Source organism: Glandiceps talaboti, chromosome 1 (assembly GCF_964340395.1).
Source record: "Glandiceps talaboti chromosome 1, keGlaTala1.1, whole genome shotgun sequence".
Classification (NCBI taxonomy): Eukaryota; Metazoa; Hemichordata; class Enteropneusta; family Spengelidae; genus Glandiceps; species Glandiceps talaboti.
Window position 1 is genome coordinate 32,255,193 of NC_135549.1, and position 18,333 is coordinate 32,273,525.

At 37.9% G+C, this 18,333-nt stretch overlaps 1 protein-coding gene across 1 annotated transcript in view; it reads right to left on the reverse strand.

The window, feature by feature from the left end:
• Positions 1–18,333, reverse strand: part of LOC144441921 (uncharacterized) — a 98,839-nt gene that overhangs the window by 64,294 nt on the left and 16,212 nt on the right. The window contains exons 7-12 of the mRNA XM_078131190.1: positions 17,405–17,598; positions 16,589–16,682; positions 15,869–16,298; positions 14,672–15,071; positions 13,998–14,262; positions 283–2,687 (exon numbers count right to left, since the gene is read on the reverse strand). Of these exons, the coding sequence (XP_077987316.1) occupies positions 283–2,687; positions 13,998–14,262; positions 14,672–15,071; positions 15,869–16,298; positions 16,589–16,682; positions 17,405–17,598 (3,788 nt within the window). The remainder of the gene's footprint in view (positions 1–282; positions 2,688–13,997; positions 14,263–14,671; positions 15,072–15,868; positions 16,299–16,588; positions 16,683–17,404; positions 17,599–18,333) is intronic.

Sequence of the window (18,333 nt, forward strand, 5' to 3'; positions counted from 1 at the left end):
TACACTTGATATTATGACAAGTAAAGTGATACACTTGATATTATGACAAGTAAAGTGATACACTTGATATTATGACAAGTAATGTGACACACATTGTATGTATGTATGTATGTATATATGTATGTATGTATGTATGTATGCATACATGTGTCTGTGTATGTATGTATGTTATGTATGTAATGCAGGTCTTGCTGTTGAGTTATTCGGTATACAAATAAGTGACACGATAAACCATTTAACACTACATGCTGATAAATAGACACAATCGAACATAGTACTTACGGCATTCACATAGAAATCTAAGTTCATAGTCGGCACATCGCTGCCCTAAGAGTTGGTTTGAGTTGTAGCAAACGAGACCAACATTTACTTCACAAGACACATCATTTTGTCCAAGCTGGTTGTACGGTATTTTAGATTTACTGTCTCTACACTCTATCGCGATAGGATTCAAGCAAAAGGTAAAACGCGCTCTTAAGTTGCCCAAAAATTCAAAATCTCCATTTGTTGGTTCATTTTCTGGTGTAAAAGTATTCATCCATCTTGTCCAGCCAGGAACACAATCTTTAGTAACTTCAGTCGTGGTTTCATATACAGCCTGTGTTGTTTTGGCCTCAGTTGTTGCTGCCTCTGTTGTCACAGCTTGTGTGGTTTTGGCTTCGGTTGTTACAGCACCTGTTGTTACACCCTGTGTTGTTATAGACTTAGTTGTTTCTGCAACTGTTGTAACACCTGCTGTTGTTTTGGCCTTGGTTGTTGCTGCCTCTGTTGTAACAGCTGGTGTTGTTATTGCCTTGGTTGTTGGTGCCTCTGTTGTAACAACTGGTGTTGTTTTGGCCTCGGTTGTTGCTGCCTCTGTTGTTGCAACTAGAGTGGTTTCCACTGAAACTGTAACAATTTCTGTTTCTGCTGGGCTTGTCTTGCCAATAGTTGTTATTTCACCCTCTGTTGTCACTGGTTGTGTGGTTTTCACCACAGTTGTTGTTACAGCACCTGTTGTTACACCCTGTGTTGTTATAGACTTAGTTGTTTCTGCAACTGTTGTAACACCTGCTGTTGTTTTGGCCTTGGTTGTTGCTGCCTCTGTTGTAACAGCTGGTGTGGTTTCAGCCTTAGTTGTTGCTGCCTCTGTTGTCACAGATGGGGTTGTCTTGGCCAGGGTTGTTGCTGCCTCTGTTGTAACAACTGGGCTTGTTTTGGCCGCGGTTGTTGCTGCCTCTGTTGTCACAGCTTGTGTGGTTTCAGCCTTAGTTGTTGCTGCCTCTGTTGTCACAGATAGGGTTGTCTTGGCCGCGGTTGTTGCTGCCCCTGTTGTCACAGGCTGCGTGGTTTCAGGTTTAGTTGTTGCTTCCTCTGTTGTAACAGCTGGAGTTGTTTTGACCACAGTTGTTGCTGCCCCTGTTGTCACAGGCTGTGTGGTTTCATGTTTAGCTGTTGCTTCCTCTGTTGTTGCAGCTGGAGTTGTTTTGGCCGCAGTTGTTGCTGCCTCTGTTGTAACAGCTGGAGTTGTTTTGGCCGCGGTTGTTGCTGCCTCTGTTGTCACAGCTTGTGTGGTTTCAGGTTTAGTTGTTGCTGCCCCTGTTGTAACAGCTGGAGTTGTTTTGGCCGCGGTTGTTGCTGCCTCTGTTGTCACAGCTTGTGTGGTTTCAGGTTTATTTGTTGCTTCCTCTGTTGTAACAGCTGGAGTTGTTTTGGCCGCGGTTGTTGCTGCCTCTGTTGTCACAGCTTGTGTGGTTTCCGGTTTAGTTGTTGCTGCCTCTGTTGTAACAGCTGGAGTTGTTTTGGCCGCGGTTGTTGCTGCCTCTGTTGTCACCGCTTGTGTGGTTTCAGGTTTAGTTGTTGCTGCCTCTGTTGTAACAGCTGGAGTTGTTTTGGCCGCAGTTGTTGCTGCCTCTGTTGTCACAGCTTGTGTGGTTTCAGGTTTAGTTGTTGCTGCCTCAGTTGTTACAACTGGGGTTGTTTTGGCCTCTGTCGTTGGTGCCCCTGTTGTAACAGCTGGAGTTGTTTTGGCCGCAGTTGTTGCTGCCTCTGTTGTCACAGCCTGAGTGGTTTCAGCCTTAGTTGTTGCTGCCTCAGTTGTTACAACTGGGGTTGTTTTGGCCTCTGTCGTTGGTGCCCCTGTTGTAACAGCTGGAGTTGTTTTGGCCGCAGTTGTTGCTGCCTCTGTTGTCACAGCCTGAGTGGTTTCAGCCTTAGTTGTTGCTGCCTCTGTTGTAACAGCTGGAGTTGTTTTGGCAGCGGTTGTTGCTGCCTCTGTAGTCACAACTTGTGTGGTTTCAGGTTTAGTTGTCGCTGCCTCTGTTGTAACAGCTGGAGTTGTTGTCGCCTCAGGTGTTTCTGCCTCTGTTGTCACAGGTTTAGTTGTTGCTGCCTCTGTTGTAACAGCTTGTGTGGTTTCAGCCTTGGTTGTTACCACCTCTGTTGTCTCAGGTGGTGTAGTTTTAGTCTTGGTTGTTGCTGCCTCTGTTGTCACAACTTGTGTGGTTTCAGCCTTAGTTGTTGTAAAAACTTTTAATTTCGTAGTTATCACCTGTGTTGTAGTCTTCAATTGTGGGGTGGTTACCTGTGGCGTTGGTAGAGTAGATGTTGGTACCACTGTTGTTGTTATAGGAAGCGTTGTTAGTACTTGAGTTGTTGTAGTATAACATGGTCTGCCTACACGATATATAGTATGGTTCCAACAATAACTGGAAGGAAAACAAGGTATATTGTCTTGAAGTGTAAATCATTTGGGTGGGTGTGGGCTTGTTGCTAGGTACAATTACTTTCATTATGTGAATGCTTAATTACTTGAACAATTAATCCATATGTATATATATATATAACTCGGTGAGTATCAATCTGCTAAGACAGTGCTCTATACCGCAGTGGCAGAGCGTAATAGTTTTGGTAGTACTGGAACTCTTTCATGGTTGTAACTCGGAGTTTCACGCATAGTGCGATCGTCAGACTACTCTGAGGCTTACTCTCTGGGTGTGCTGTATATATAGAGTGTAGACAATAGAAATACCATCACTTTTGTCTGTGTCGGTCGGCCGTAGAATTTCCGACATATCATCCGACGAACACATCTTCAACCAGGCAGCCCCACTGTACCAAAATGCACTAAAAACCAGCGGCCACAAAGAGAACATCACGTACACCAGCACCCCGACACAGAAAAACAAGAAAAACAGAAATAGAAACACCATCTGGTTTAACCCACCATACAGCAAAAACGTAGCCACCAATGTAGGCAAACAATTCCTCAACCTAATCGCAAAACATTTCCCAGCAGACTCTAAGTTACACAAAATATTCAACAGAAACAATGTCAAAGTCAGTTATAGCTGCATGCCAAACATGGCTACCATAATCAAAGTGCATAATGCCACCATCTCCAACAGCGAAACTAAACCCACTCAAAAACCTTGTAATTGCAGACAGAAAGACACCTGCCCTTTGAACGGCGAATGCCAAACGGAAAACATCGTATACCAAGCCACCGTCCACGGAAAACAAACAAAAGTATATATCGGTCTAACAGAGAACAACTTCAAGCAGAGATACGCCAACCACAAACAGTCATTCAAACATGAAAAACACGAAAACAGCACAGAACTATCAAAACACATTTGGAAACTGAAAAGAAACAATGAGCCTTTTTCCGTATCCTGGTCCATCAGCAAGACAGCCCAGGCATACACCAATAAAACAAAACGATGCAACCTGTGTTTAACCGAAAAACTAACTATTATCAAAGCAGACAAAAGCTCCACACTAAACAAAAGAACTGAGTTGATATCCAAATGCCGACACGAGAATAAGTTTTATTTGTCCAACTTCAATAGAGCATCTATCACCTAAACTAAACCCGTTAACTAACGGAACATCAAAGCCCAACATGTAACAACCCGCCAACACTTACTTGTCCGCACCCAATAACTCACACAATAACAACCAACACCTCCACACATACTTCACCTACCCACCGACACAGACAATAGTGATGGTATTTCTATTGTCTACACTCTATATATACAGCACACCCAGAGAGTAAGCCTCAGAGTTGTCTGACGATCGCACTATGCGTGAAACTCCGAGTTACAACCACGAAAGAGTTCCAGTACTAGCAAAACTATATATATATATATATATATATATATATATATATATATATATATATATATATATATATATATATATATATATATATATATATATATATAGTTTTGCTAGTACTACAAAACTATTACGCTCTGCCACTGCGGTATAGAGCACTGTCTTATCAGATTGATACTCACCGAGTTATATATATATATATATATATATATATATATATATATATATATATATATATATATATATATATATATATATATATATATATATATATATATATATGATTAATGGTGAGCCTGTTGATCAGGTTGTGCTCTTTCACTGCTGCTAAAATTATGGACCTGCCTACGCTCTCTCTCTTTGGAGAATATGCCTAAATTACTTAAGGTTTCTTTGATAGTAACTTGTCTGTCTTCCTGTCTACAAAATATGATGTCTTGTATCCTTTGAGGACTAATAAATGAATAATAATTAAAAAATCTTATATAATAATAATAATTTTGATAATAATCAGGTTTATTTGAATATTAACCACCCTACCTGGGGTAGTTTGTTACGCTAAGTTCAAAAAGGGAGTCATTCTATGAACAACTGATTTTCAGAGTTAAAACCTCATGGGCTTCTAGGAGACCCCTGGGACCCCCCCCCCCCCCCCCATAAGAGATGTACATATTTTCTTCTCAAGCTTCCCCCCATCTTACACTGTCAAGATACTATGAAACTCCTTATGGAATATATTTACCCTGTGTAGTCAATAATTATAATCGTGATAGTGCTAACCCGGGATCTTATAAAGTAGATGCAAGACAGTCAAGCAGTCCACACTGAGTCACAATAAAACAAATACTTGTCATGTGAATATTATATATGGAAAGGGGGGTCATCATGTTTTAGAATTTAGTATATAGGGGATCAGCCTGTTTTTAGTTTTACAGATGGGGGGTAGTGACTTTTTGTCGGCTCGATTTAAGAATCCACCCCCACCCCTCCCCAGGCTGGAGAAACTGACCGAAACTGAGTTGCTAAAATCATCGCTGAATTAAAAACAGCAAGGGGTATTGCAAATATTGTTTTCAGACATTTCATCGACGAATGTTATTGCATTGTTTTTTAACAGAGTGTCTGGTGACCGGCGCCTGATATGAGATTTTTATGGCATCAATTTGAAGGATATTGCTATATTATTATTATTATCATTATTATTACAAGTGGAGGGGTTTAAATAGTACATAATAATGAAAAATGTTGGGAGAACTTTAGAGGAATATCACTTATGGTTGGTGTGTATACGTAGCAGGTGTAAAGGTTGACGTTTTACACCCATAACTAATTATTCAACATTTCCCATTCAAGCTTCAAGTCGTAACAATTGGGAGCTTGGTACTTGCCATGTATATGAATAAAAGTATGACAATATTATTTTATTTATGACTAAATTGGCACTAGCACTGCGGCCCAGTGAAGATCTCAATTGTCCAGTATTCCCCGAAGCATTTAGGCACTAATATTTGATTGACAGCTACGGTATTGGTAGCGATGACTCAGATTTTCACAAATCCCCTTTGGATTTTTCAGACAGATTGGTGTGCATTTGAAAAAGTTGAACATGAGCTGAACGAAGTTTAGTTGTCATAAAATAATGTTGCGAAGTTTAGTGAAAAGATTATCGATTTCAAGTTTTTCTGATATGAGCGCAGTAGTACTGTACTGACTGTGGTGAGTGTCCGTGGAACACATATCACTGACCTGTTGATAGCATTACATGTATTTGCTGACGGGTATTAAACTAAAATATACGGAATAACTCGAAACTCTCGATTTTATTTGCCACACAGCTTTCATGAAATTAAAGACTGATTTTTGTGAAAGCAAATGCTAGGTCAGTCTGTATGTATTACGTGTAATTTACTTACAGAATAACGAAGTTAGAGGTCTGTATTTATGTAGATGTACATGGTAAAATGTGCCGGTTTACAGATTACAACATTATGGTTTTCTTAACGAGTTTTAACAACATAGTCAGCGATAGCACATCATTTTCCAGAAAAGAATTTAAAAAATGACAAATCTAAAACCAAGAGATTTTTTACAAAACCCCTTTGGTCTCTATTTATGAATTTTCAGACCGATTGGTGCGCATTTGAAAAAGTTGAACGTGAGCAAAGTTCAGTTGTCATAAAAGAACACGGCCATTGTTTTTCTATGGGAAATCTGACATAGTATTCGGAAGTAAATGTCAAATTCGCACTCAGCCTACAATCGCTTGATTTAATTTTTTTCATCTATGCGTTACTTGCGATACAATTTTGAGATTTTAAGTCATTTGAATCTCTTCTAAAATCGTATGGTTTTGATTTGATTTGATCGCAATCGAAAATGCTGTCATTGTGCTGGCATGCCATAAAGTTGACTTGACCTGTGTCTTCTGCTACTGTAAAACGTTGTAGAATGTTGTTTCATTTACTACAAATTGCACTTTCATGAATAGCCGATAACATGTAATAATATATTAAATCGAATGCAAAAACGTACCTGAAATTATGAAATGTACGGCATACATGTGGAGTGCACGTGATTCCAGGCATGATGATATTGTTACACTGTGTAACATCACATTCACAAGGTGTTTACGTGTGCATCTGCACAGCATGTGTGTACTAAAACAACGCAAATAAAAGGTCACGACCTTGATGGTGACACAACTGCGAAATCATGGATAATTTATCAATATTCCTTTAAAAATGGAAGGCATGGAAGGCTACTCATCCTCAACTATATAAAGCGGCACTGTGTTCAATCATAACGCAACTAACGCGTACGGTTTCCTTGAACACAACTTTGGATGGATATTTTGGTACATGACTGTCAATGTTGTGTCAAACCGGACCTTATTACTCAAAGACCTACGTAATCGAATGTTACATCGCTTATCCATCACGATCATGTCATATATTCAACTGAAGTTTATGTACTACGTGTGCATATATGTATATATGATTTACACTGCCAAGAAAGGAAAGTTGAACTTTGTTCATAGCAAAAGGTATGTAGAGCTGATGACTTCGTTAACGTACATGGTTGTAAATGTCAGCGCAACTGAAAAGGACAAGAATATGTCAAGATGGGGTTCGTTTGTACTAGTCCTGCTTACATGACGGTGCACGAGTCTATATTACTGACTTGACTCTGAGGTAGGAGGGACAATTGTCAGAATCGAGTCCCGGATTACTCCGCATGCAAGCAGGACTACGTTTGTACTAGGTGTATGTCAGATGTATTTCTTTACTAAAACATGGCATTTGTAATGTAAGCATATTTTATGTTTCCATGGAAGCCACTTTCCAATTTTAGATAATCTGTCTTACAATGGAACACTGGTCTAAGACGCCATGTGTGGAACGTTTGATGTTCGTTTAAACCTTACAATCTTGCTGTGTTGAACTCGGTCGGAAATAAAACAGTTTTTTTCTGATGTCGGAGCTGCAAATTAGGGTTGCTGCATCTCTTTGATTTGTTTCTTTTGAGAAAAATACGGCAGTCTGGTTTTCAATGGCCACGTCGGTATCGAACGAACGCTAGCCCCCCCCCCCTTTGATCTAGACGTATCATGTGTCGTCGCAGTACAATATACTAAGATTAATACTCACGGTGTTACAGTGTTGTTGTTTGTTTTGTTTTGTAGTCTTTATTATGATGTTGTAATGTTACTTTTGAAAAGCCTATAAGTGTTATTATTATGATTTTTTTTTCCAATTTTATTTTATTTGTACCTTTAACAAATCCCCAGGGTTTTGTTACGTGTAATCAATAAATAAAAATAAATAAATACAGCGAAGTGGCTAGCTAGCCTCACAAATAGCAAAGTCATCGGAAATGTGGTCGGATGTACTATCTCTGTTGATAACTATGTACTCACTTTTTTTTATTATTTCATTTTCTATTGATTGGGTTCATTACCATCCACACAGCAGCAGTTTTGTCATCTTTAAAAAAAACCACCCGTGCTTACACAGTGTGTCATGGTGCCGTATATATCGTCTACGACTATTTTTGTCTCGTAAAATAAAATAATAATATCGACATTCCTGTCTCCTAAAATAAAATAAAATTTGAACATGATGAAGAGAACTATGGCTAGGCATGTCTTACAGTGCAATGTGTTGTTTTATTTATTTATTTTGTTTTGATTTTTGACGTGGGAGCGTGGCATATGCACTGCACTGTGCTTTGTCCATATGAATGTGTGTTCGCCGAGATGTATGTAATGTTCCAGGTAGACGCAACAATGGCAAGACAAACAATCCGGACTACGCATGCGTTACAAAATATTTGCAATGCCCATTTCTGTTTTTAAGTCAACTTCGTGTAAATTTTAGCAACTTGTAAATTACTGATTATTCCTAGTCGTTCGGCAAAGTCATGTAAACAATAAAGTAGTGACCTGGTCACTGCCTATCTTGCTTGTGTATATTATATGTGTATGGCACACGTGTACCTTTGCATACACACATAAATGCAGTGCACATGACATGCGTGATTCACGTGATAACTATAGCTACATTGTAATACATTCTAGTGACGTCAGCCGACTTGCACGCGCACAGTCGCCATCTTTATAACCTTGCACTTGTAAATTGTCAGCAAGCTTCACGACTGAGAAATTCTGGATAATAATATTGATATTCCGGTAACAATCGATGTAGTGATACTGTGATCGATCCCAACTATATTGTGTCCTTATCGTTTGAATTTGGCATGTGTAACTGGGACCCAGAAATATGTACGTACGCATATGCACATCATGTTGTCAGTTGAGTTGGAGAATTTAAAAAGCAGACGATATTTTGTTGGATAAAATCCAAGTACAAACAATAATATACAGTATGGAGTCAACGATCATGTCAACTTGTACTCAAATGTGTGTGTACACTTACTTTGAAGATTTTGTGATAAAAGACTTAACCACGCTGCGTAAATGGAATTGTCAAGGACTGCTGGTACATTTTAGGTATTTACAATTTATTCTGGTGATTTTAGAGTTTTAGAATTGCATAGGTTTGATACAGATAATTTCAAAAATCATGAAACCTTGTTACAACATATATCATAAATCCATACATTCAAACAGCAATGATGTTTTTTCCTAAATTTGAAATTTTTAAAGTGTTTTATGTCTAATTTTTCAAAAAATCACATACTATGGTTATTTTGGTTACCATGGCAAATGATGTTCATTAAATGACCACTTTTTTTGAATTCAGTATGACAAACTTCCCTTGGTAGTGGGGTCAATGTGCAAATAAAAAGATATTTATCAGATTTATAATGTTATTTGTGAGATGTATGTGTATGTAATGAAAACACAATTTTCACGTCTACCTTATGTTGCCATGGAAACAGCCATCAAATTTTATACAGTTTATGTTACACCAGGTAGCACTAACTCATACAAGTCTAATACAAGGACATTTTTTCACTGTATTATCTTTTTTTTCAATGTTTTATGTCAAATTTTGGAAAAATGATTAACATATTATGGTGATTTTGGTTACCATGGCAACAGATGTTCCTAAAATTACCCCTTTTTTGAACTCAGCATACAAAACTACCCCAGGTAGGGTGGTTAATATTCCAATAAACCTGATTATTACAAAAAATATTATTTCTATATACTGTTTTATAATTATTATTATTATTATTATTATTATTATTATTATTATTATTATTAGTTTGAATGTCTATTAACTTGTCTAGTAATACCTGCTGTTATCTTTGAAATATACATCATCATTTGGCTGGTACTCTGGAATTGCTTCTGCTAGGCATATCTGCATATATTTTGTAAATGTTTATTCCCTTGCCTGTTGCTAAGGACGTGGTTATGGTTGCTAGGGAAAGGTAGTTTTCTAGATACCCGTTTTTAACATTATTTGAGATTTTAAAGCTTAATATGTATATAGTTGATGGGATCATCATGTCATGAATACTTTCTCATCTACACATCTCAAGATGCATTCTCATTACATTTCAGCCCAAACTGGCCAGTAGATTTGAATGATCAAAGTGACACATTTTGACCTAATGTGCACATTTCACGGATGGGATACCCATGCAATGAAAAATTCCTTGTCCATCTTCACATCCCTAAGAACGTTCCCACCAGATTTGAAACCGATCTTCCATGTAGTTTATGAGTTTAAGTCTTTTGACTAAAATGACATTTTCTGACCTAAATCAAACATCTGCGATGTGATTATTTTTATTTGAACTAGACACCTACCCTCTCCAAATCTTGGATGTTTCATGAAGTTATAATGGGTAAATGAGATACTGCAAAATAAATTTTTAAAACATAGCTTAAAACGAAAATGTTAACCTTTTAAACTAAACATGAGCGCTAATTGCAAGGTGAAAACTACGTACAACTGAACATTTTGACCAATTAAGCGTCACAGCTCGCTTTGAATACACATTTTCTACGAATATACCAATTATTACTTCAATTATAGCAAACGTTTTTGATATATATGGAGAAAAGTGGGACAATATGTTCACCACTTCTGAAAAAACAAATGTTCTAATGATCGCTCCTAGCCTATAGCAGTGACAGCATGCCTACAAATACAAGTCTGTCAACAACGGAAAGAGAACTACAGTCATCGTCGCAAGCCATGGCCTGTTTCACGGCACCGTTCTTAAATTTCGAAGTGTAGCGGAAGAAATAACAGCTCTAGTTTGCGAGAATGAACGACAATGCACTCCCACTGTTTATGACTCCAGTCGTATGAACACTTAGAAGGTGTGATACAATTAAGCAATAAACCACCACCTGGGGATGGTATACCTAGAGGTTTTGACCAGTGAACGAAATATATGCACGATAAGCGAGTGCATATATTGAGTTCACTGGTCAAAAGCGAGTGGTATACCTTCCCCATGGAGTGGTTTATCGCTATTATATTATACCAGTAATAAGTATATTGAAAATATGGAAACACGATATTAAAGAACTAACGTTTTCTAGTTTCATATGCGCCCTCTGTGACTAATTTGCATAACAATAATGCTGCTTTCATGATCTGGGCCTCGTGCAGCGACTGGATTTATTTTATCTGCTAGTCCTTTCTGGGGATAATCTGTACATTGATCGGCTCAGTGTACAGTAATGAATAAAGAACCTGTTTGACTCAAGGTATAAACTTGAAGTGGTTTATTTAATACAGCATGCTTCGTGCCCGGTCGACATGGGGACTCCGTGGAGTGACATGGTGGAAGGTTGATATTCACAATGTATTTATATTACTGGAAGTTACTATTATTATTATTATTATTATTTATTTATAAACGGCAATGCATCCATTAAATGGCTTTTCATGCAAATGCAAGATAAACAAATACAATACAGATTTAAAATACAAATATACATAACAGACACAAATTTAAGCACTGTACAATAATGACCATCTTGAGGAAAGAGTACAAAGGGCATTAAATTTATGAACTATTTGCAGCGATGGATGCCCTGTATCTGAAGGAACGAGAGTGGGCTTTCGGAATGTGGAATTTGGTCCTTGTATTGTATTGATGAAACGTATCATTGGTTGAAATAAGTTCAGAAAGGTACGATGGTACTTTGTTAATAATACATTTTTTGACAAGTTTATTGAAGTTGTGGTTATGTCGCTCTTGAATGGTTGGCCAATCAAGTCTAAGTCTGGCGGTAGTGACATGTTCAGACTTCTTTAGCCCACATTGGATGCGGACAGCGAAATTGATTATACGTTGCAAGCTGCATTTTAATGTGATACTACAGTTTGAATAAACAGTGTCACAGTAGTCCAGGAGTGAGAAAACTGTAGCTGTGATGATATTCTTGCGAATTTTTTCAGGAATACAACGTCTTGCTCTAGCCAGGGTAATAAGTCGATAACCACAAGCTCGACGGAGGTAGGCTATATGGTTTGACCATTTGAGTTCAGGGTCAAGTCTAAGACCCAAACAAGTCGCACTGGTGGTTGCCTGAATAACATGATCGCGAGTAGAGAGGGTTTTAATGTGATCTGGTATTTTCTGCAATTGTTGACGAGTGCCAAGTAACATGAATTGGTATTTAGAAATGTTGGGTTTGAGAGAGTTGGAGTGAAACCATGTTGTGAGATTGTTGATTTCATCGATCAACTCATCGTGTAAGGCATCTAAGTTGGAGATAGGAGCTGCTTTTAAGATGTTGATATCGTCAGCATAGCCGTACATTGGTGTATTAGATTGGAGCCAGAGTGGAAGGTCGTTGATATAGAGGGAGAATAGAAGTGGGCCGCAGACGCTTCCTTGAGGTACCCCGGTTTTAACAGGAATGTGATTTGAAGTGTAAGAATCAAGTTTAACACATTGAGTGCGATCAGTCAGGTAGTTTTTAAACCATGATATGGTAGTGGGGTGGATGTTATAGCGTTGAAGTTTTTGAAGAAGAATAGCATGATTCACAGAGTCAAATGCTTTTGATAAATCCAGCATTAGAAGACACGAGATTTTCTTAGTATACATGTTGACAAGAATGTCATCAGTTACACGTTGCAACAGGGTTGCTGTAGAATGTTTTGGTCGAAAACCTGAGAAGGTTGAGTGAAGAACATTATTTCTTTCGAAAAAGGAGCTAAGTTGCTTGCAGACTAGACGTTCCATGACTTTTGATAAGGTGGGCAGTAATGAGATGGGACGATAGTTACAAATGTCTTGTTTGTCTTTCTTACCCTTCTTGAAGATGGGGACAATTGTAGCCTTTTTCCACTGTGTGGGCATAATGCCTTGGGTTATGGACATATTGAAAATACGAGTTAATGACGGAACAATCGCTGGCATAGAAAGTTTGATCAGGCGCGAGTCAATGTCATCAGTGGAAGATGATTTATTTGATGGCAGTGAGGATAATTCCGAGTTTACATCCTCTTCAGAGACAGTCGAAAGTTGGAATTGAGAGCCAGGTGTTGGTATGTGATCTATCAAGGGGTCTGTCGGTTGAAGTTCATCCTGAACAAGCACACCAACATTAGCAAAGTAGTTGTTAAAGTTATTTGCGAGAGGGATGGCATTGTCGTGGACAGGGAGAGTCTTATCTGATGGTTTAAGAAGTTCATTCACCTTCTTCCAAACTTTGTGGCTATTGTTAATATTTTCAGATAGCAGTTCTTTGTAATAACGGCATTTGGCAAACTCAATCTCCTTCTTTACAAGGTTACGAAGTTTTATATATTCGCACCAGTAAACATGAAGACGAGTGCGGTGGTGCATTTTACGAACCCAGTCGCGAAAACTATGCAAGTTACGTCAGTAGATATTCGGGTTTGAGGTTTTCCTTCTCGGATTGATGACTAATACTCTAGGACAGGATTCCAGACTCTATTTTTTATTTAGATTAATGATTAATAGTAAGTCAGCCAGCGTAAGCTCTTACACTTGCTTCATTTTTATGACAGACAGGACAGCTCACTTCAACGATACCTGTTTCCACTCCAGCCGAGGCTAGACGGTACTACTAATACTAGAACCGATCGTGTGCATGCCTTGACCTTAGTAACTTAGCTGCTTTCGAAATTTCCATCGTAATTTCCCATAAAATATTGTCTCATTGAGAGAAAATCCTCCTCTGACAATTCGAAGAGTTCATTATCAGTATACCGGTGGCCGACTACAACGAACAACAGTGAACGTCAAAATTGGACGCGTGCCACCCGTGCATTATAGCCCATTTTAGACGTGCTAGTTCGATGTCTAGACCAATCAGATATCTCGATTTGCGCCATCAATATACTGGTATAATATAATAGCGCTTGTCTTCAGATCATATCATGACATGAAACAAAATGTCATATTCTACCATATTCAAATAGATGTCTTACCAATGTTCACATTCATCTCCACATATTGATTTTGGTAGGGTCTGTCCATCGTAGTATGCAATTCCTTCAATTTTGGTGCAATAACAGTCAGATTCGGGTATGCACTTGTTTTCTTCCGGGTCGTAAACTTCATCAGGTGGGCACTGACAACCCTCAACGCATACTTCACCACATTCCCCACCACCTGGCTTGTAGTAGTTATCACATGTTCGAGGACAAGCGCTGGTACACGCTTGGTAATCACCACATCCTTCACATTGCATAGCTGAAATGAAAAGTAAATAAATGTGCTTATACAGTGGATTAAAGTCATATTACAGTTTACAAGACATCATATTTTGTAGACAGGCAGATAGACAAGTTACTATCAAAGAAACTATAAGTAATTTAGGCATTTTCTCCAAAGTTCTGCTCAAATGCCTTACTTTATACATCACATTTTCGCGATCAGAAAATCCCAAATCATCGGTTCTTGCAGAGGGTTCTTGTTTGATCGGTGGCCGTGCGATCTCTTCAAAATATTGGGTCCGTACATCAATTTGTCTTTCAGTTTGTTGTTGTTGGTTGTGGTTGTGGTTGTGATTTTTGTTTTGGGGGGATTCTTTTTGTCGACGGGGGAAGGGGTTCCTTACATGGGACTGGGGTTCATAATATTTTGACTGTTTAATACTCACGGCACACTTCCTGACTTCTCCACCTTATCGGAACACCATGGATATTACATTCATAAGCATAAGCTGCAATTGCTGTGCAAAAGCAATCACAGTCACCACCTACGTTACAGGCACATGTATCGAATACACACTGGTCATAGTACAGGGTATAATCAACTTCTGAATGACAGGGTGCAAAAGTATCGGAGTATAGAATACAACACTGTTTTTTGGCCCATGATTCCCTTTGGTCACGGAAGTCACCGGTACACGCGTTTTGTGTATTATGGGTCTCACCACAGTGCGAATACACTTTCCAGCTATCGCTAAAATCGATAGCATTGCCAGCTGGAGGGCCACCATTTTGCATGACAAAATCGTCACCCTGATTCCCGTTGAAATTGCCACAAAGGCCTTCGACCTACAATTATAAACCAAATAATAATCTTATAACATGGATTCACTGTTTTGTTTGTTGTTTGCTTTGCGTTTATCGAACCAAGTTTCCCCTTTAAATGACAATATTATGTTACAATAATAAATGTTCTAACGTCTAATTCTGTTCAACATTAGACAACTACCTCCATTTGTCATGTTCAATATTGACTTTTAATATCAATGTTCTCCCATTCATTATAGTATGATGGCCATGGTATCTGCGATTTGATTAATTATGCAAATTACTCATTAAAATTATAAGCTACACAAACAAGTATTGTAGAACACGAGTGCACCGAATTATTTGACATTTTTGAAACTAGCATTCTCATTATATTACCTAGTTACCGAATATCTCCAATAAAGCAAATTAGTCAATGAAAGTTAAATCTTCATCAACAAGCTTTATAACACACATACACGTCGTTACCATCAATGTAGACACCAAATTATACCACATATGAAAAGTGCATTCTTAAGCTAGTACCAAGGAGTAACTACACACCAAATGATTATATAGGTAAAAGCTACCACTGACAACGAACTTAGTAGGACACGTGTACTTTGTTATCATTAATTAAACCAAATTATTTGACATTTGAAGCTTGCCTGATTACGGAAAATCGCAATTTTCAAATTCATATAATTTGGTACACATGTTCATCATAATTAAGCACACATATAGTTATTCATGCACATATATCATTATTATTCATTGGTTATTTACCAATACCAGTTAGGTATAGCGTAACTAGTAACGGATAAAAGAATTTTACTCACCAATCCCTTGAATTTAGGATGTAACTTGACGTAAATTCGGGTTGCCTTGTCCCACATCACTGTTATACCCTCTTTCACTTTCACAAAGTAGTATAAATTTGTCTGCCATATTTCGAATGTTGAGTCTAGGCTAACAATAGGAATCTCTCCTCTCTTGAGTGTAACTTTCTCCTGTTTACCGCTCCGATTCACTAACATAGTAATTGACTTGGAGCAGGTGATATTACTTGAGCTGCAAAGTACATTTTCAGTTGTGATACGATACTGAAGAAATGGGTTGCTGTCCGTACTTTTCGAAAAGACATAATCGCATTCACCAAAGTATTCGAATTTCTTTCCGTCGAAGCTCTTAGTGTGGGAATCCCCCCATGTTGTGCACACTCCTGGGCATGGCTCGCCATCACAGTCCCAGTGAGAACCATTGCACGTACTGAAAAAGAAAACAACACATTTTGATGTTGCTGTAATAATAATGTATATATATGTGCACACGTGTCACTGCATCAAGATGTACTGTCGTACTTCGGCTTTGTTCAGAAACATTTGAAAAAGGAGTCGAGTCATTGTGCAATGTGAGAACGTGTCTCTGTATCGCTCGGTGTCCATATTGGATACAGTTCAATTGTTTGGCAATGAAAGACCACCGCACCGCTCTGTCAATGAAACGGCCATGTTTCAACCAAATTATATCACTCGTATCTGTTGTTTGTAACGACTTACCATTTGTTGCACTCAATTTTTATGGTATCACCCGTTTCATAACTTTGACCTCCGTGATGACATGGACACTGGTCAGCTGGAACGCAACGATCACCTGAATAGTATTCGAGGAGAAAGAAATGATGTCATCAACTTTTGCTTTTTGTATCAAAGAAAAAATCGGATTGACAGATACTCTACCGACAAGCTTTGCCGCTAGGCAACCATTTTGTCATTAATTAACACGTACGAGTCAGATCATATAGCTTTGGATACTCAAGTAGAAAAGCGATATGATTCAGTTAGATATATTTCTCCACCTCTGCAGTTTAAAATTGAACTATACTGATACCTCATATATTGTATTGATATGATACAACTCATACTTTTCTCCTTGATATTTATTGTCAAAATATAGCAATAAAAAGTTATTGTTAAAATTTGCAAACAAGTTGTGTTACCATAAAAACATGTCAATAAAATTATTAGAATTAAAATTGTTATTATTGAAGAAGTGAAGAAACAATCATTTATTAAGACAAACAGCATCACCTAGACACCCTATTTTTTTTAAAGGTTGTGTGTGGTCATTGTAATTTATTAAAGTAAAATTACATACTGAATGGGGTGGGGAATCAGTACATTTCTAAATTTAGTGATAGGCATGTCATCGTGTTTAATGAGGAGATGAGGAAATAATGTTATAATGATTTAAAAAAACAAGCGAAACAACCCCCGCCACCATGCCTTTAGGTCAGAGAAACAGACCAGTCACTTAGTATCTTCATGGTGTTTCCATGTATCTACTGTGATGCGTTAGTGTATAAAATGACGTACCGTTGTAGACATAATCTTTAATACATTCACAACCAGCTTCACAATGTCCATCGTCTGTACATTCATCAGCTAGATGCATAGTGCGACATGTTTGGGGGCATCTTTTACATTCAACATATAGCATATTTTCACCACAAATCGTTGGTGGTTCACATTCGGATTCTTCGCAACTCCAGGCACCATTTATACAGGTACTAAAATACCATAGACAGGTATTTATTAGTAGTAAATTAATCAAAATGTCTTTTTATTTGTTTAAAGGTGATTCAAAATTGCTCACATTCACTATTGCTATTTTGCTAGACGACATGTTTGTGAAATGTATACTGGTTTTAAAACTTTAAAAAAGCGTCTGCTGCAAACACCTTAAAATGACCTTTTTTCAGTCAGTTCCCTTCGGATTTACTTCGAGAGTTTTCGGGTATTTCCGGTCCCACCTCGACCCCGGGATTTTATGACTTCATAGAGAGACATCGTTAGCACGTAGCCTATGACGAGCGTAGTCAACAGGTGAATAAAACTCAACAGCATTGTGAAAAAATACACTGCTGGTGGTTGTAATAGACATCAGTAAACAAAAACTACAGTCTACATGTCTTATTAACCATTATTTACTGATATTTACTCACACTTCCTGACTAATTGTCAGTGTCTGTGGGTATAAATGCTAAAATATTATGTCCCCATATTATGGCAAAATAAATCAAAACGGCTAGACTAGATATACATAAACACTTGTAATGTCGGGTGTTTCACATTCAGTGACTTTTATTTATCTGATTTTTTTATTATTTGATATCGCCTTTTGAACGGCACATTTAGTAACAAAGTAAACATATTTCATCTCGAATAGATATACTAGCTATTAGAATACCCATATTATCAGCAATAAAAATTGTAAAGAATTACAAAATTTCGTGAGTTTCGTG